The sequence below is a fragment of the Rhyacophila brunnea genome, unplaced genomic scaffold, assembly GCF_057557595.1.
Source record: "Rhyacophila brunnea isolate RB1 unplaced genomic scaffold, BYU_Rbru_1.0 scaffold_7, whole genome shotgun sequence".
NCBI lineage: Eukaryota > Metazoa > Arthropoda > Insecta > Trichoptera > Rhyacophilidae > Rhyacophila > Rhyacophila brunnea.
This window is the reverse complement of record NW_028233339.1, coordinates 34,860,697-34,881,854: the sequence shown is the minus strand read 5'-3', so window position 1 is coordinate 34,881,854 and position 21,158 is coordinate 34,860,697. Positions and strand designations below refer to the sequence as shown.

Sequence of the window (21,158 nt, the reverse complement as noted above, 5' to 3'; positions counted from 1 at the left end):
TTTTTATATTCCACTTACGTGATATGAGTTTATGTGAACGTTATTTTAGACAATATTTGTTTTTAAAAGGATTTACTTAGTTTACTCGATGTACTTTAATATACTTTTTATTCATCTTTTTACCCTGTCTTTTATTTAAATATTTACTCACAAATAACACTTTTTTCTTTGGTTTTTTTATGTCATGGTGTGAAAGCTTTGAACTTGTTTGTCATGTTTACTATAGGTATTATGTAAAATAAATAAATTTAAATTATTGGGAAAACCCTAAGAATAAAAAAAAGACAGGAAGGAACATACTGATTCATCGCAGTATAAAAACTGGCAACCAAATTCGCCATTTTGGAAAGCGACGATTTTGCGTAAACAAATATCATTTGGTCTGTACGTGTGCGGTAAACTTCGTATGTTTTTGTAATTTTGTGTATTTTATGTTTGTGTATCACGCATTGTCGGCTATATTTGCCGGCCTTTCTGATTGCCGTGATTTGTACACATGTTCCTTCCTGTCTTTTTTTATTCGTAGGGAAAACCCGACACATGAGTCTGTCAAAATGTGTTGTCAGGTTGATTATATGTTTTTTTTTTTTTTTGTTCAAGTATCAATTATTATTTTATTAATATGTAGGTATACTGCGTAAATAGTACATTTTCCGTTATATTTGTACATCAAAATGTTTTACCAAATATACAGTTAAGTACATATATAATTTAGAAAAACACTTTCTGAGAGAGTATATTATAACCAATAGAAAAAATCTTTTTTTGAAAAAAAGTAAGCCACTCCGGCCGGGAATCGAACCCTGAATCTCCACAGGTTTACGTTTAACCAATATATTACAGCGTGACATACTAATTGCGACAAATTCTAACTATTGGTCAATTTTAATACCTACTCTTCAGCGCTCTTCCAATGTTCAATAATCAGAATGATATATTCTTAAATCTTGTGAATTATTCGTTGAATAAAAGAAATAGTTAATTATACAGTTAAGTATTTGACGATCAGTTCTTTTGAGTTATGTCTATATTATGTTGAATATTGTGATATTATGTGTATTTTTTTCGGGTCACATGTCCCGGAATTATCAAAAAAAAAATAGTTGGTAACCCTACTATGAATATAATATCTCTTGTCGACCTTGTATGTTTACTAAAAACACGGCAAGAGTTGGAGCTGCCTTCGGGTAAGTTTTGAATATTTGAGGGATTTTCTTATCAGCCTCGCGGCACATGTATCCCCATTGAATTCTCCGGTCGGGTGCTCCCCCGCGATATTATGACAAGGGCTTTATGATGGAATGCTTTCAATTCGGCAGGCGGAGACGGCAGGGCGGCTGGGCGGGTCCTGCGCGGGCGGAATGTGCCCAGGGGTCGAGGGCGGCCGCTGTCACCAAGGGAAATGCGCCTGTCAGCCGTACTACGCGGCGTACAACGCCACCACATGCCTGCTATGTAAGTAGAAGCCTCTCAAATACCATTATTATTATTAAGCCATAAAAAACAACGAAGTCTTCGTCTACTATCCATCATGCTGTAATCTATTAGACGTCAAAGGAAAGGGGGTAATATTTTTTATTTAAAATATTATGTGACTTAAAAATGATTGAAGTGTAATATTAGATTCTTTTGAAGGAAAACACTGCCACCAACAAACACTGCTCCTATAAAGGCAGGAAACTCACAGACACTATATTAAGATATTTTACTACTTATATACATTTAGTATGTAAGTAATATGCAGGGAACTCTGAAATATTGGGAACTGAAATACATAACGGGTAAGGCGATAGCAGGTAACCGACTTGAGTAAGGAAGAGCCCGGGTTAAACTTACACACGTGTCAACAATACGTTTTTCGTCGAATACTGAAAACTGCTCTCGCTTTTATTCTCATATTAAAAATGTCTTGATTTATAATACACTCTCTCTGTCTGTCTCAAAAAGGTATGCACAGCACAGCATAGTACAAACACACAAAAATAGACATACTCTCTCTCTCTCTCTCTCTCTCTCTCTCTCTCTCTGTCTGAGCATTGAACACATAGATCTTTTCCTAAAGAATGTTGACAGGTGACACTGCCACTTGATAATTTTGGCTAGTATATTATAAATATATTAACGAAATCCTTGTGCCTCCGGAGCCTAAAAATATAATAAGTATTAACCCGTTTCATATTGACATTCACTTGTCGGTTAAAACAAGTGGATTTTATACAATAAACTATCATTGTTTCAAATATTTAAATGAATAATCGTGAAAAAAATACAAATAACAGTAAGTAATACTTCTTTATGTCCACAGTCTTTCAATACGCCAACGTATATATTTTATTTCTATTCTATTATTTTAAATGTTATGCAATCGTCTTCGTGATCATGATGGCTTAATTCTTAAAGTATGTTGGCTGGAATCTAATGGATGCAGGTTCGAGTCCCGCTCTGTACCAATATTTTAACGGCATGTTTATAAGGTGTTTGAATATCAATACAAATTAATTTCTGTATTGATGTAATAAATAGAATCAAAATAAACGGTGACATGTAACAGTGATTCATGTCTTTCAGACCCAGTGATTGCAGTCATATAAGTTAGGATAAATATTATATGAGCAGTAACGTCCCGTGGGGGTAGGCAGATTGAGCGTCGCTTGGGGGCGGCAGTTACTCGAAGGACGGCAAATCGAGGAGAATCATTAGGTATGGGTATATAAAAATAGCTACCTAAACTTAGTAATAACGAAAATATCTTTCCATTAGAAGAAAAGTGACACGAATCGCCCTTAATTCCTCATGACATAGCAAATTAATGTACAGCAAAAAAGAAATGTAAGAAACTACTGTATTAACAAAGTCAAAAAATCCCCACTTTTGGGGAAAATATTTATAAATTTAGTTTTGTTAGTTTTAGTGGTAGGTATATATTTTGTTAATAATGTACCCATACAATATATTTTTTAGATATCTGAGACATGAAAGGATGATAAAAATACTGTAAGTATAAAAATTGGGATTTAAATTTTGGTGCTGCCTAGGGGCGGCATTTTGTCTAGGGACGTCACTGTATATGAGTCCTATGCGGCATTTCTTTTTACACAGGACAAATGTTGCTATTGATATCTGAAAAATATTGCTAATCGCAGTTCTCAGTTTCCAATGAATACGACGAAATATTCATCAGAATCACCACCGCCTTACGCTACAAAGAATTTTCCAGGGTTTTTGCAAGGAGGTTTTCAATAAGGCATTTTTCTAAGCCGGTACAAATTTCCTTTGACTTAGCAGTAGAGTAGGGCGTGCCAAAGTCCTTAAAGAAACTAGTATATGCGAGGTATCCATATGGCATAAAGGCACCTAGAAAAAAATACAAATGTGTTGTCGTCTATGTAGGATAAAAACTCATAACATAACAATTCATTATAGCAGGGAAATATAAAAAAAAAAACTATTGAATGCTTATGCTTTTATTCATTGAAAAAATCTTACGCAAAGACTTGCATTCACGTGACCCGATATTATGTCACCTTCTGCAGGAAGTACAATAAATAAATACCTACTTTCTATGCCATATTGAATAATAATATGCAACAAAAAGATCGCGCTATGGAACCGTAAATACCTTCAAGTACGATAAACCGTTACATTTTGCGTATAGGTTACTACGTGTAATGCGTGCCGCATTGTACCCATATGGGAATTTTAAACCAGACAATGGTCATACTAATATAATAATAATAATATACTGGAACAACATAATATAGCAGCGCACGAGTGTCCAACCTTTTCTGGCATGGATTTTTTAAATTTTGATTTAATTGAATAGCACAAGTTCAAGTTTTGTGAATTACAATTACTATGAATAAGAGTTTCCACATAGCTCTCAGTCAAATCAAATTGTTGACACTCGTTTTATATACCTACTTACCCTGTTTATCATCATCATCATCACCCTTGGTCAATCCACTGCTGGATGAAGGCATCCCCAAGCTTTTTCCAACTCTCTCTATCCTGTGTCGTTTGCTGCCACGTATTTCCGCCGAACTTTACCAGTTCGTCAATCCAGCGGCTTTTAGGGCGACCCTGTGGCCGTTTTGTGCCCCTTGGGTACCACTGGATGACGGCATTTGTCCAGCGGCCGTCCTTTCGGCGAGCAATGTGCCCTGCCCATCTCCATTTCAGCTGTTTGGCAACGTCTATTACATCGCGTACTCTTGTCTGCTTCCTAACCCATTCGTTTCTCTTACGGTCCTTTCGCGTGATGCCCAACATACACCTTTCCATGCCTCGCTGTGCGACTCTTAGCCTTTGGACATCTCTCGTGTTGAGGGTCCACGTCTCGCAGCCATACTTGAGCACGGGTAGCACACATTGGTCGAACACCCTACGCTTAAGACACAATGGTAGGTCACTTTTGAAGATACTATTCAGACGTCCGAAAGCACTCCATCCCAGCTTTGTTCTTCGAGCAATTTCATCGTGCATGCTTCCGTCTATGGATACCTGCTGTCCGAAATAGACGTAGCTGCTGACTTGCTCGAGTTGGGTGCCATTAATACAGAGAATCGCAGGGTCCGAAAAACAGTTCCACATCACTTTTCTCTTTGAGACGTTTATCTTTAGGCCGACCGTTTGACTGACATCCGCGAGTTCTTGCATTCTACTTTGGAGATCTTTCGGGTCTTGTGAAAGTATAACTATATCATCTGCAAGGGCAGGTGACTGAGGTGCTCCCCATTAATTGGAACACCTTTTTCCTCCAATCACGTTTCCTAAATATTTCCTCAAAAGTAGCGGTGAAAATTTTAGGTGAAATTGTATCACCTTGCCGGACACCTTTGTTAATGGGGAATTTACACGACCGTTTGTGGAATTTCATGCATGCTGTGGCATCACTGTATATACTGTTCAATCAGGGCTCGAAATGGACCGGAACGCACCGGAGCGCCGTTCCGGTTCATAAAATCCACGAAATTATCGCTCCGTGTCGTGGAAATATTAATTTGACCGTCTGAGCTGGATATTTAACACACTTATTTTTATAAATCACATTTACAATTAATGTAGTATAGTATAATATACCTAGTTGATATTTTCGTAAAATTATCGAGCGCTCCGGTTCGTAAAATTTTCCATTTCGACCGCTGTGTTCAATATGATAGGGAGAAGGCAAATCACAGCACTAAAGGCGGAGAACGGCACTACTGTTTTGCGAAACTGGGATAGTTTATTGAATTGTGGTGGAATTCTACAGTTCGCTCTATAATTGACGATAATAGTGGAAAAACGCGACTAGTTCAAACCATCTGAGGAACGATGATGAGGAAAACTGTCTTCTTGAAGTCACTACCTACGAGGTAGAGCATGCAATAAGAGGCATGAAAAACGGAAAAGCTCCAGGAGAAGATGGGCTTACGATCGACATTCTCAATAGAGCCGGACAGACCGTGAACGAAGTGCTAGCACGGCTGTTCACAACCTGCCTGCGCGAAGAAAATGTCCCAGAGGCGTGGAAAAGTGCCTCGATCATCGTCCTCCATAAAAAGGGAGATCAGGAAGACCTGGAAAATTATCGGCCAATCAGCTTATTGCCAATTCTGTACAAAGTCTTTACAAAAATACTCTCCAACCCTGTTTATATTTAATATAATATTAGTAAATTTCATTGAAATATTTTAGAAAAGAAAATACTCGAGTATAATATGACAATACTATTATATATCACAGGAATCTTTCCATGGCAGTAGTTTGTTTATCTTTCACGGAAGAAGAAGCTGCGAATATGGTCATTGATGATGTGTATGGTTTTAAAATAATTTTTTTAATCTAAATAGTAATGCTCAATTGAAATTCTTCATTGTTTTGTAGCGCTTATTTAAAAAAAATACCGCCATCTCGTTTACTACACTCCCTCGTAAGAAACCATCTCGTACTTAAAAAAATATAAAAATGTGGATGTTCGCAATTGCATCTTTTTCGTAAAATTCGTCAACCGAAAAAGAATAAAAACACTAGGTATACTTAATGTTATAATTTTTACATGGTGACTATTTTTATCGCCATGTAGCATATGGACTTCCAACATTACATTAAAGCCATTTTTAATTCAAAAGTCTCAAAAACATATAATTTTATACCCACCTTACTTGCATACTATATTAAAATAATTGTAATTGTATGGGTGGCAATGTGGCCATTTTGCTGGCTGAATACATTTCAGGTGGTTCTCCTTCCTAAACATTGACAATGGGTATGGATTATGGACATGATGTATGACAAGTTTGGTACCTCCTCAAAAAGTGCCGTTTTACGTTAAAAATTTTGCCTGCACAGTCAACTACAGTGGGGAAAAAATTGAATTACATGAGCAATCGGAATTCCGGATTGGAGAAGTATATTGTAGAGGATACACCAGATTGGAGAAAACGATTTGAGGTCCATGAATCATTTGCAAAAACACTAACTCCTTCTTTTATTTTCTAAACCTGTTAAAAAAGAAACCGTTGTATCAATGTTTTAATAATTAATTATAATCAGTTTCGTCAAAAATGCAATTATCTCATAACAATTGCCTCTGGACCTAACCATTTGCTCCTCAATTATAACGCTAGCAATCCTTTTACATTCTTACGAGTCTATGTGATAGAATTGTCCCGTAGGCGATTTTTTTACAAGTAGATTTAGGTACACGCGTACACACCAAATGGCAGAAAAAAATGATAATTATTATTTTCTCGATGATTCACGTATCAAAGCGAATTGTTTTATTGAGCATTCCCATGTGTGGTTTTTTTGTGTTAAAGTTGGTTTAGGATGGCTCCGCTTTCGAATGGTTGGACACCGATGCTGTATCACGACAGCTTGTATAAAATATATCATAACATCTCGCGCTTGCCAATACGACATGCAAACAAGAATTTAATGTTATGGCAATTAGACGGTCATTAAATTTATGGCATGGTCGAATTAAGCAAAAAATCTACTTCACTCCAGTTTTCAACTCCATTAAATAATGTACCAACATGTTTCCTTTGTCATTATAAATCTGAGTTTATTCTATCGAAGCTTTATAGCTTAGAAGGCAAAAAAAAAATTAAACGTTATGTAAATTAATTACAGTTTAAGGGTTGAATTATTTTATATAATATTAACTGTGCCGATTGTGAGCCGTTCGTTCAACCTACAGGGTTAATGGTCTGAATTCAAATAAGCATCATAATTGATAAAACAGCATGCGAATCAGAAGACGAACTTCAAATCCTGCGTCTTAATAAACCTTAAACAAAATAAATATCAAGCCCATAATATTATAAGAAACAAATAATTTTCAGGATTGTTTTAATGTTCGTAAATAAAATATTGTTAACATTATGTCAACAAAATTATTCTAAAACACCACAATCTGATAACAAAACATTAACAATATTGCATTTTTTGCAAAGAGTTCAATACGACTAAATATTTTCTGGGAGATCATAATTAGAGTAAATCGGTTTTGGTGGTAATTTAGCCTTACTGTATTCTGTACCTTAGAGCTGAAAGTGCGGAAGTCACGTTTTTATCATTTTTATGTATTTGTATGCAGATTTAAATGTGTATTCACGTTCTCTCAATGCTGAGAATTTGAGAGTCCGATGTCACATGGTCTTCAAAACACTTACTTCTTAAACGACGGTAGTCCAATTATTGTACTTAGAGCTGAAAGAGTGGATGTCCAATTGAAGTCATTATTTCTTTAAGCTATAGTGCTATAATATAAAAGTGCGGAAGTCCAACATACAAAGTTTTAGTCCGAACGCCAGAGAGTATTTTAACTAGATTAGATTAACTATGTTAAAACTGCTATTCTGCGAAATATTTAATATGTGACTTCCAGACTTTCAACTCAAAGGTACAGTTTTATTGCATTGACCGCATTAACCTAACATTAATCGCAAAACTGCAGATAGATTCTCCCAATGAGATCATTAAATCGTTTACCCAACGTGTTGTATGACCTTAGTCTCAATGTTAGCTTGAGTTCAATGGTAGAATGAGGCTTACTCCATTACTCAAATTAAGAAAAGCTCTATGTTGTGATTCTGTGAATCTATAAGCTTATTCACTCCAAGCATTCTGCAACGCGTTGATATGTCATACCTACCTGATTAACTGCCGTATACCTACGTACTTACTACATTGGTTTTTAATTAAAGTTAGTAAATTAACTGCGTTATAATAAAAGCTATAATTAATATTAGTGTGATCATAAAAAGTTTATTCCAACCCTGTATAAAATAATAATTCGTCACATTGACCTCCGACCGCTGCCGGCTGACTGACAAACTTGTTCCGTTCCTTTCGGACATGTCTGTCGGTCCGTCCACGCCGCGCCGTTTACTGACTTAATTATTATACTTTAATTTCCAAGATGTATATGCTATAATTTAAGTCTTATTATACCATAAAAATAAATAATATATATCCTATTATAGACTCACATTGTAGTCTCCTGGCCAAGGCAGAAATATAATCATAGACATAATATGCATGTCTACATTCACCGCCAACGCTTAAATTAAACCACGAATGAATACTTTCATCAAATTTAATGAAGACATCAGGGTTTCGCCGGCAGTACAATATTAGTTTTAGCTTGTTTAAATATGTGGCAAAATTTATTAACGTATTTCAATGCAGTAACGTGTATTCAACATTGGGACATATACATACGGCACGCTTTATCGCTCCATCATATTGCTCCACTTTTGTTCCCCCATAACCTTCATATGTATAATATTGAAGAGACTGAATTTCTTTTTCAAGATGGCCAGACATTTCTTACCCCGCGGTTCGGTTCTGACATATTATAGTCTGCCTGCGGGGATAAATAATTTGTCATAATTTTTGTGTAGCTCAATAATTTTATATTATTTGTTAAGTGACTTAATAAACCAGGACGACGCTGCCAAATATCGTATTTTCATTATATAACAACCCATATTCTCAAAATGTTTGTTAATCACTTTAGCAGTGAGATACCGACACTACACCCTCTCCCGCTCTCTTTAGAAGTGCCAGGATAGAGAAGTATCGATATAAAAACCATTATCAAGGTTTTATGATATCATTAGCATCATCATTAATCTTTTATTGACTAAAATCCTTTCAGAATCTTGGCTACGTGCATGACTAATATTATTAAAAAATATCCACACCTTTTTGTCTAAGAAAGAGCTATAATAACGAAGAGAGAGAAATATATATATTATATATTAAGGTAGATTATACAATATATTGGAAATGGCGCGTTTAAATGAAGCAGATTAGTTACTAAATATGTAGAGAAATATCATTAATTGGTGTAGGAGTGTTGAATGAAAGAGTTTCGGATAAAATTAAAATTATTTCGGGTAATATTTCTAATGTTCGATGTCGTGAAAATCTCGATGGACATGGGAAGGTGTATCTTTGAAGTAGGTTTAGAGAGTCAGCAATCACATTTAAAAAAAAAATCAACGTGGAGTGTTCGGTGTTATTTTTATTTCTATTATTATATGAAGCCATAACAATATAGGCTCTATAATTGAATTGGATAATAATAAATTAATAATATTAATTAAAGATTTGTAATAACTTTACTTATTTATTACAAACTAATCAACGTGTTTGCGTCTCATTCGTTGGTAAAGCTTTATAAGCATATTTTATTTATTATCAATATCCGATCAACTTTTATGGATTTTCCTTTTATTAAATGCATTTATCATTATGTCCCGTAAACACAAGCCAAGCCAGTATTACATACAGCTACGATGTGTGTCCAACAAGTGCATCGCTGACCGCATGCACTTTTCAACGAATGCAGGCCAAAATAATATAGATACGAAGAATAAAACTACACTGCATTATCATTAAAATATATTTTCTAATGCTATATTAAGTTAGTTATTTCAAAGCTCTTTCAGGCTCTAGAAAATCGCTAACAGCGAAAAACGCAAGAATTTAAGGTCGTTTTTCGTCAAGAATTTATACATATTGTACTAAGTACTTGATACGACTACTATTTTAATACATTTTAAAGGTTTCCATATAAGTATATAGCCGATGGTGTACTAATACAATATAATATAATACAACATAGAATTTTATTTTTCTTCGATAGCAATTGACAGACCTTTCACCAAGGCATCATTAAAAAAAAAGAATCGCTTTGATCTTGCGTTTTTTTTTGTCAAAATTTGTAATTAATTACATTTTACTGATAATTTTCATTTTAAATAGGTAATCAATACGTATATAAACACATTAAACAGTTTATTTTAATTAAAAAATAAACTTAAAAATATAGTATGTAAAATAAGCTGAAAAATATAGTATATAGAATGTTGGAAGTCCGATAAAAAAAAACAAGAATCGAGATAGCAAGAAATGTCTTTCTCAAAACCTGACGTCTCTTTAACAATCGAGACTTAAACCTAAATCCGAGACTGCGTATGTTTCGCTGTTATGTTCTCCCAATCCCTTCCTATATCATGTATGTATGGACGCTAAACCAGCAGATATCACGGGGAGTTGAAGCTTTTGGGTTGTGGCTGTATAGACGTATCCCTAAAATTCCGTCTATTAACATGGTGATAATGTATTAATGTTGACATCTTCACACGAATGGAAAGGACCTGTAGTATCAAAACTAGAGACAGTACCTCGGCCACACTATGAGAGGACAAAAGTACGGTTACATTTAAATTGTTCGTAAAACATTTTAACGTGGCATAGTTCGCCGTGAGTTTTCTTATCGGAAAGTATACTATACGATCTTTAATTCAATTATCATAATTATCTGATTTTGGCAAAATTCTTGAATTCAAGAAAGAAAACCTAACTTAACCTAACAAATAACCCAGTATATCGGCTATTTTCAAAATTTGTTTGCTGCTGGCTTCCTGTAAAGTGTAAACGGACAAAAACAGTGTTTTATTTATACATGAATTTTATGGCAGTACTATACGACCCAAAGAGGTTGGACGGTCTTTAATATACGGCCATATATTTCCGATACAAGATTTCACGGTGGAGTATGTTACGGCGAACTGCATACGTACAAGTTTCTGGACACGCAAAAGTACAGCATTCCCCGACTCGTTATCCCAAGGAAAGATCAATGGTAAATGAGGATGACACCGAGTTTCGTGCCTTAAGAACCTTCATAATTGGTAGCTTCACCGAACTGCTGCAGGTAGTAGATGATAGAGCAAAAAGAAGACGAAACGTTTTTTATGCAAAAATGTTTCTCAAGTTTCTTTTTCCAACAACATTGAAAAGTTATAGGCATCTAATCAATATATTTCAGCAATTACCTACATCAAATAGAATGTGGTTTCCTATCGAAGTTGAGTTGAGAAACCATAATTGAGTATTAATATTGTATTTGTTGTTGCAGCTTCGCTACTCGGCTATGACTGCCTGGTAGAGGAACAATGCTCGTTGAAGGTGGCTCACAGCGGATGCCTGGATGGAGTTTGCAGATGCCGTGAAGGATATCTCCAGTTTAGGAAGCACACATGTCTTGGACGTAAGTACAATAATTTGACTCTTTTAAAAAAAGCGACATACATAACGTAGTGCATAATCTAGTAGATATCTATATCAGTGATTCCCAAAACCTTTTTTTGTTTACGTATCTCTTGAAACAGTTTGTCTGATATATTACATTAATAGGTTCAACAGACGGAAATAATGACGAACAGTTTTACTTTATGTATGGCTTTTTTACTAGTTATTAAAAGTTGTATGTATGTATATTATTTAGCAATAGTGTTGTGTTCATATAGTTTTGTTATATATATATATATATATATATATAAATTTGTTGAATAATAACACGTCATAAAAAAAAATTATAGCAACTTAACTTGCAGACCAAACAAGCGAAACTTTCAAAATGTTTTATTGTTTTATTAATACATATTATTAAGTCACACTAAGACCATAAATATTTTTTACCCAACTACGAAAAGGGCGTGATAGGATGTACTTATTTTAAGCTTTTTCAAAATCTCACGGAACTGGTGGTGAATCACTTGTGATCTAGAATTAACTTCAAATTTAAATTACGATTTGATGTAAATTTGGTTCGAATCCACGATGCACGGATTTAAGGGTATGTATCTGTGCACTACTCAATTGTGGGAACTATCTAACAGTAACATATGTAGTTATATTACTAAACTTGCCATGTTATAATCTATAATGATGTATAACTGGTATTACTAAAACTCGCTGTTTGTTAAATTTACAGCTACTTTTAATGTTTATTTGAATATTGTATTTATATAATTCTTCGTTCTTATCAGTGGTCAAAACTGTAAAAGGCATTGATAAGCTTGCAATAAACAGATCGTTGCAAACCGGAATGTTGATAATCTAGCGTAGTCCCAATTTGCATAATAAGAACGTCAGAAATAAAATGGCGCTTGAATAAATTTATTTCAAAGTATTTTTTGCTAATCCTCCCCTGCCTTGACGAAATTACCTGGGTTACAGAAATTGTCTATGAAGTCATTCGCTTCAATTACCTACCAAAAGCGCCGGCGTGTAAAAAGACTCTATAAAAGTGTTCCTGGAGATGATTGAGTCATAAAATATTTTACGACTGCCGCGAAATCTGGGGACCGTAAAGTTAATTGCATCTGTTTATGCCATCTTTGTTCCTTACGCCGAGGTGCAATTATAACGAGTATTCTTCTGTATGACGACCCGCTGTTGGGTGCGCTCTATGCGTCCAATGGCACTTCTCGTCACGACTGTATTTTCTTAATCAGGCCCTGTAAAAGACGGTTTGCAATACAGGGATTTCACTGTAATATTTCTAAATTCCAGGATTTAAAATGCGCGAATCTCTATATTTAGGGAATAATTTTATATGATGTAGGTAATGGCATTTAATTCTAAATTCAAAAAACTATTATTACTCCACAATCCAATAGAATATTTTTCTGGGATTGCAGTCTCTAATGCCAACTGAGCATTATAACCACACATTACCACGTTGTACGAAAAAGCAAAAGGTATGGTAATTAAAATGAGCATTTCAACTGGATAGCATTATGCACAAAGAAACTTACTATCCCACATAATCAAAAAGTAGTTATTTTGTTTCTTTGTCATCTGAAACATGCATTAATATTTGGTATTGTTTTGGTAATTAACATAATACATATTATATTGATGATCAATATATTAATGATTTCTGTGTTGTAGTTTAAACAACATTTTTGCTAGGCTGATATAGTTGGCTTTAATGTTACGACCTTTTTTATACATAATATACTTCTGTAAATATTGCATGGTCTCCAAAGTAGTATGGATCTATATATTAAAAAAATAATATTAAAGTTGTCATTTTTTATGTTTCTTAGTGCTGTCCATTTGGTCATAAGTCTTCATTTTAAAAGGTCAGTAATTAGTGACCTCTTAAAATAAAGACTTAAATCACAAGCCACTGGTCAGTATTATATACAACATTTAATAATATTATTAATTGTGTGGGTCTTGTCTACGACCTCAACTCCTTAGTCAGAGACACCTGCCGTGAGTAATTATGAGAATGCGCTGTTCTATGAAAACCGTAGTAAGATCACAAAGTACCTTAGAATCGTGAGAATAAATTCTCTTCTGGTTAGTGTTTGCTTGCATGTCACGAGAATAAAGATCAATCTTTCGGATATGTAATTTATTGCCTTATTACTTATTAAGTTTTTGCTCCCATGTGAGAATCTTCATACCTTTCGTTTATAATAAAATAGCTTTTAAATTACCGATACAATCACAATGACATGCTGATGGAATGTCACCGGATCGATGTAATTGTAAGCGAGTAACTGGACTACATAATATTATACTGATGCTTATGTACCTACTGTCGGCCATATATACCTAATAATATAATATTATTATTGACCAAGCTGCAGTAGTGATTGCCAACCCTTTCACAGATGACAAATGACGGAAGCCTTGAGATATCTCAGGGAGACTAGGACGATTCGGGGCCGGGACAACTGGGCGCTACGCAATCGAATGAAATTATAAAATAAATAGACGGTCGTGAATGATAGGTAACTTTTAAAATATATATTTAGTACTTAGTTATAATTTAAATATGCGCACGTAAATAGTGATTTAATTGTGCTTGATGCGTTTAAGTTCCAACGAGAAGAGAGTTCTTTTATTTTTACATGAAGCGTCAGATATAATAATTCTCAATCCGCAATAAAAAAAAAAGTTAAGAGCAAAGTCAATTAAAACTACTGAGTAATAGATACTTATTAAACTTCCTCGTCTACTTTCTGTATCAAATAGTAACGAACGTTTATTAATGTCATTAATCAACGTTATTTCATTCGACAGGGCGGCGCTCACTTGTCCTGGCGTCCAGTTATCCCAGTACCATATAAGGGAACCCTGGCCTAGTTGACACGTCATAAGAAATAACATTTTAAAAATCGTATAAGAATTCGTTATTGAATAAAAACAATCATTATTCATTAGAATCATAAGTACAAAAATCCCACTACCCAACTATTTTTCAAAATATTTTATTGTTTAAAAATAAATAATGTTAAAATTTTTCTCTATTACCAAAATGGTTTCAAATTTTCCTTTTTTTGCAAACTTTTGCAAAATCTCGTTTGAAAACTCAGGTTGGGTATCACTGAAGTACAATATTATTGATTTAGAAACATAGGTTACGAGTTTGTAAATGTATTTTTTTTTTAAATTTATACTAAGCATTGTATTACAATATATCAGCGAACCTTTTTACGTACGCGTGCCAGAATTTCCCAAATAATATATTTTTCGACTGTCTGACGTGCCAAGCAGTTTTTTTTATTTCGAAAAATTTTTTTAGTTTTCTATAAAAATAGTTTTTAAGAGTTCTATCAAAAAGGTTTCAAAATTATTACAATTGAGTTATTAATATTTTATCTTTCACCGTATTTCTACCCGAAGGCATATCTTTTGTTTTCAAATTACTCAGAGATCGATGGAAGCATTTAAACCACTCTTCTTTCATATTATATTCTCCATCACTGAGTGGTTTTCCATTTTTAGAGATTATGTTTGAGGTAAAATAACAATCAGTTATTATATTTGAGTGACTGCCGATAATTAACTTCATAAGGTTTGTTTATTGAATATTTTTATTTTTAATTCCCCAATCCTAAGGACCAACCTATGCAATCGTATATTTACAATAAACGTAATGTATATTTTTTAAAATGATTTGCCTACAATTTTTTATAAAATGCGATTTGTCATGATTTTATGCATGAATTTCGTCGTTTCCGTTTCCGCATCGATTGGTACCTAAACATAAAATGAAAATCGCATGGCTATGTCGTCATTATTTTTTAATTTTTAAATATCTATATATAAAATAGTAATATTTCTTTGCTCTTCAAAATGAAACATTCGCGTGGCATGCAAAATCATCTTGCGTGCCACTGGTGGCACGCGTGCCATAGGTTTGCCATCCCTGCAACATATGAATATTAGATTAAACATATTTCATACATATTCTTCCAGTATATAGCATATGGATGGCATCGTAATCGTTACGACTAATGTGACAAAACTATTCTAGCTTTCGCCTTTTTAATGTAATGATTTTGTTCGACTCATTTCGTCGACGGCATTCAAACTTGCTGATTCATTTTTATTTCGTATAAAAATGTGAATAAAATAATCACGATATTGACAACAATTACATTTTTATTTATTCTATAGTAATAAATTTTATCTCTAAAAAAATACATCTTTTTTTTCATTCGTAACAAAGGACTTCACGGTCCGAAAATTATGTTTTATGTTTATTTTTAATATCGGTATATTAATAATAGATATACTGAACGCCTTCGCCCAACTTGGACATTTCGGGTCAGAATTTAAACTGGCTTTCTCCTTCAAAAATGTGTAAATATCATATTGCACCCACTTTAAAACACGAATACGTATTTAAAAAATTATCAGATTATCATAAATAATTTTCATTGTATTTATATTATAATATATTGAACACAGATATTTTTTTTGTGTACCCGATTAGTAACACAAAAATGTGATGGGTAAGTCGTTTCTTCTTAGATATACTTCCGTATTATTGCATCGTCTGGAGATGGCTCAAGAACCGGAGCTGTCTTTTAAATATCATTAAATCAGTGTTGATTTACCGCACGCCCTATCATTACAAATAATTTTATTATTCCATCGCCATTTTCCTACACGCGACACATCACGCCTCAGGAATAACATTATATCCGGCTTCTGGGTTCCTTGTAGCATTATTATTATTTATTTAATTCCCGCCATTATTCGCCCCGGTTTGCCGCGTCGACTTGCAGAAACGGAGAGATGTTTTGCGACTACCACGCATTCTTCCTCCTACGTTCAATTATTCTCTCAGTATGGAGCTGCTTTCCGCAGTGGCATCTTGGGATTTCGTGCCAAGAATTCAATAAAAAAACCAGAACATACCAAAAGAGTAAAAAACTAAAAACCAAAAGTACGGATGTGTAGTTGCTTTTCATTTAGAACGACTATTCGTGAAAAAATAAACTAAAAGACTCTAAAAGAAAGTTTCATATTTTCAATTTTCCACTATATATTATATGACAAAATGACAATTATTTACAATAATTAACAGTCCCATGATGGCCGCGCGGCTTAAGCGTCTGCCTATAGAGTAGTGGGTTCCAGGTTCGAATCATGGGACTGGCAAGTACACATATTGTTTTTAAATTTATGTAGAGTCAGAGTATGGACCTTATAGGTTGGGCAAGTGGCTGACATCCATTTCTCGTAAAAACAAAATCTGGTTATACAAACCTCCACTCTGTGGAGGCCCATAATATGATCCTATTAGGATTAGGAAAAAAATTATCTTATACCTACGTAGTTATTTTTGCTAGCAAACGATAATTTATTATTACATTATTTTTGTCAGACCAAACACGATTAGGTCTATATATTATTACAGATAGATACACAAATCTTTCTTCTTGGTTATAAGTTTATTAAAAAAATATGTAATTTGACATTTTGAAATGTTTGTTATTTCTAATAAAAGTACTTAATGTCATGTTTTGATTATATTTAAATTTTAATTAATGCTAAGTTTGATCCCCCGCACGGCTGTCGACCCTTCCGTCATTGGAAATATATGTGCCAGCTCGGGGGAAAACGCAACGGCTAGTGATTATGTCGGCGAATAGTTTAACTGGAGATGACAATTTACGTTGAATACCATATTTAATTTTAAGTAAAGGTACTAAAGTATTTACTAATATTTTTTTAATGAATGATTCGCAAAAAAATCTTGAAAAGCTCTTATGCAATTTTCAAAATCTTTTGAAGTTCCTTGATATCTTATAGTATTTCTTTTACATTAATTATGTTATATTAGGTATTTGTGCACTATTACTGTAGTTTTAAACTTTTAAATAATAAAGCATTTAAATTTACTAATCAAAATTTCCACGACAAAGATGTTGTATTATTACCTGTTAATAAAATTAAGATAATTAGGTTTTACAAAATTTTAAAAATGTTTATTTTAGTATCAGTAAGCATTATCATTACAGAACCACTAATTAACGTAGTTAAATATGAATATTATTTGGAATAATAACACTATTCGGTTTATTCACTTACGTCGGAGATGTAACAACCTTTTGTTTTCGAATAATATATACAATAAAAAAAATGGCTTTGCCGATGTTGGAATAATTCACAAGATTTCAGAATACATATTATATAATACATCCGAGGTGTTTTCAAATTATGTACAATAAAGATTGTCACATTCTCAAATCTTGTGAATTATTTGTGTTTATTTTGCTAAAAAAAACTATTATACTAGGTACCTAATTATCACGTCTACAATTATTTAAAATATGAACGCCACTGGTATAAAGATGACCACATTGACATCATTAAGAATATTTGAAAATATTATGTTTATTATTGCAATAATTCAAAATGAGTTCATTCTTGCTTTATAAATAATATTTTTATCAACATTTTTTTAAGATTTTTTCTCATAAGTATTTAAAAAAAATTTGTGTATGCATAATAAAATTTACGTGTTAAAAGCACAACGGAAGTAATTGACCAGTTTTAAAATCATTTCAGACATTAATAATCGTTGGTTTCCTTTATATAGTTGCATTGTTTCTTGTGAGACCACACACTTCGAATTCGAATTACAAAATGACGTACTCGTACCTTAAAAATATTCGCATGTAATTTATATTAAAAAAGAGTTGAAATGAATTAACACAAAATCAGAAAAAATACTTTTCTATTGTACTTTCACCACCTCAATTATAGCCAAAATTCGTAAAATCGCTGTTTTTTTTTAACAATATAACGTCATTATTGCAGATAAAAAAACAAAAATGTTTAAATCAACCATGAACGAGTAAGCAATGTCTTGAATTAAAAAGTAGGTAACTGCAAAAATAATACATAACAGAGAAAAGGTCAGGGTTAACTTTACGGTTGCACAGCATGCCGAATTGAAATCTTGAAAAGTAGGGCAGTGGCGTGCCGAAAGGTACTTACATGTAGGTACACGTATAATAAAACTCTTTATCCGGCCAAAGTAAGTACATAATAAAATGGTTTAAGATTACAATATGTATACTATCCAACAAGCTCAGTTGTCGATAGTAGATTTAAAAATGACATTCTGCACATAGTACCTACGCCCAACATTGTTAATACTATTTTAATATTTATTTTATAATTGATAATTCTAACATTACATCCATATTATTAAATCATACCCACGTATTTAATGCTTACGACTAACTAACTAAAACTATCACTTCACCCGTCAGGTTCGATTCACACTGAAGCTTTTAATATTATTATGAAGTAAAATGAATTGTTTTTCATGGCATTATCTAACTAGAAATTCCCCATGGTAGAATTATACCTAAATCCTTTGGCACATTTTATTTCCAGTTTTCTGGGTTCCACTGATATGGCGTCTCTTATTGGCCAGCTTATTTTTGCCAGATAATTCGCTTTTTATGGTACTGCCCTCGTCATTTGTGGTGGAATTTATTAAAAGCAAAATAATTTGTTTTATTACCAATCATTTTAATTTCATTACATTGGGCGCCACTTGATACCATAGTAGTTTCGTCTACTAAACTTTTCACGTACATTTGACAAAAGTTGGTATGAAGGGCTCAGTTCGAAGGAAAAAATACAACTCGAGTGATAGAATAAACGGATATATTGTCAAGTAAAATAAGCTGTACACAGTTCACACGATTTAGTTAATAATTACGCATACTTATATATGAAAAATATTTTTACTTTTATCAAAATAATGTTATTTGCGCCCTTTTATCGATAATAAAAGCTTCGCACGGCTCTCGTAGTAATGGGAGTACGGAGACGTCAATTTCTATTATAGAATTTTCACGAGCACGATCAATTTCGTGTCGAATTGAAAGCAAGCGCCGAATGCGCGGCCGCGGTGCGCGGTGTCGTGTCGACGCTGTCGCTGAGAGCTCGGTAGCCCAGCGCCAACGGTGTTACAGGACCGCTAGTACTTTATTTGATAAGTGGATACTGGATGCTTTATAATATATTACTACAGTTACTATTACAGTCATGATTGACTAGGAAATACCATTATATTATATAAAATATCAATATTAAAAGGCACACGTTAGAAGAATATGTCAAAGACGATAACGTGAATTATAATGTAGATTGTATGTGAAATTAATTAAACGTGTATATGCGAACACTTTATAGAAACATCACATGAGGGGGAGAAACAAAGATGAAGGGAGAAGACAGTAGAAACTGTAACAATAATCACATTAGCCCTGTCTAGTTTCCGCGTACTAGAATAAATCGCATTTTTAGTGTATTTTTTCAATGTACATTTTTAAACCATATTGATATTGTGTATTCATAATAATAAATGTATGAGCAGACCCGAAAGCCCACGAAGAAAGTCGTTTACTGGGACCAATATATTACGCCAATGTTGCGTCCATTTTTTTTCGAACATGTCCGATCCTAATAGGATCATTATGGGCCTCCACAGAGTAGAGGTTTGTATTAACAGATTTTTTGTTTTTTAAGAGAAATAGATGTCAGCCACTTGCCCAATCTATTAGGTCCACACCCTGACTCACACACAAATTGAAAAACAATATGTGTACTTGTCAGACCCAGGATTCGAACTTGGGACCGACGGCGTTATAACTGCACATATAATATTAGATACCAATAATATAACGATATATTATGAATAAAAGGGTTGGCAACGAAACTATTTCCATGTTACGATACGCATTTTAAATACATATAAGGCTGCGCGCACACGGCAAAGCGAAGTTTCGGATTCATCCGCCAAACGACGTTTGCGTTTTATTTGCGTTTTATTTGCGAGCCGATTGCGTTTTAAATGCGTGTCAAATGCGTCAATATTTCGACAATGCTGTCCAAGAGAAAACACGGTTTTCAAGGGGATTCATAAACGCCTTTTTTTGAAACTGCACCCTGCTGCGAGAGTATTTATCTTTCATTACAGTGGCGTACAAGGGTAAATAAATCAATATAAAATCAGTACGTAATATTGCATTATACCTACATTTATTTTCCCACTATTGCTTCTTTTGGAGCTGGACTGTTTTATATCGAAAGCGTTTTGAAAATTACCTATTGTTGAGCCTATTATATACCATCATCATCAATACTATTGACCGAGGGTACTTGATGGAGTTTGAATTTAAATTCTAATTGATTTAAGTTTTGTACTATTATTATTTATTAATACAAAAAAAAAAGATTATAAGTTAATACACGAAGAAAGGGTAAAATCCTTATTACCTAGATACCTACTAAGTAAAGGATTAAGTACAAAAACATAATATTTTGAATAATTTGAATATTTGCAGTATTCTAAAAACCTGTTGTAAATACTATTAATACATTCGGTAGGTAAGCAGTTTTACAAAATACTCGTATAATAAAAAGTTGTGACACAGCACAGCTATGAGAAGAAGTATTTCACGAGAAGAAAGGCTCGCCATATCTATACGGTAAACTAAACTAATATTATTTATTTTGTAGTATGTACTTATTTAATT

The 21,158-nt window shown here is 33.5% G+C and overlaps 1 protein-coding gene across 1 annotated transcript in view; it reads left to right on the top strand.

Moving 5' to 3' along the window:
* Positions 1 to 1,325: 1,325 nt before the first annotated feature.
* Positions 1,326 to 21,158, top strand: part of LOC147064780 (uncharacterized) — a 65,448-nt gene continuing 45,615 nt past the window's right edge. Inside the window, exons 1-2 of the mRNA XM_085958068.1 lie at positions 1,326 to 1,455; positions 11,420 to 11,551. Coding sequence (XP_085814194.1) covers positions 1,362 to 1,455; positions 11,420 to 11,551 — 226 coding nt within the window. The 5' untranslated portion in view covers positions 1,326 to 1,361. The remainder of the gene's footprint in view (positions 1,456 to 11,419; positions 11,552 to 21,158) is intronic.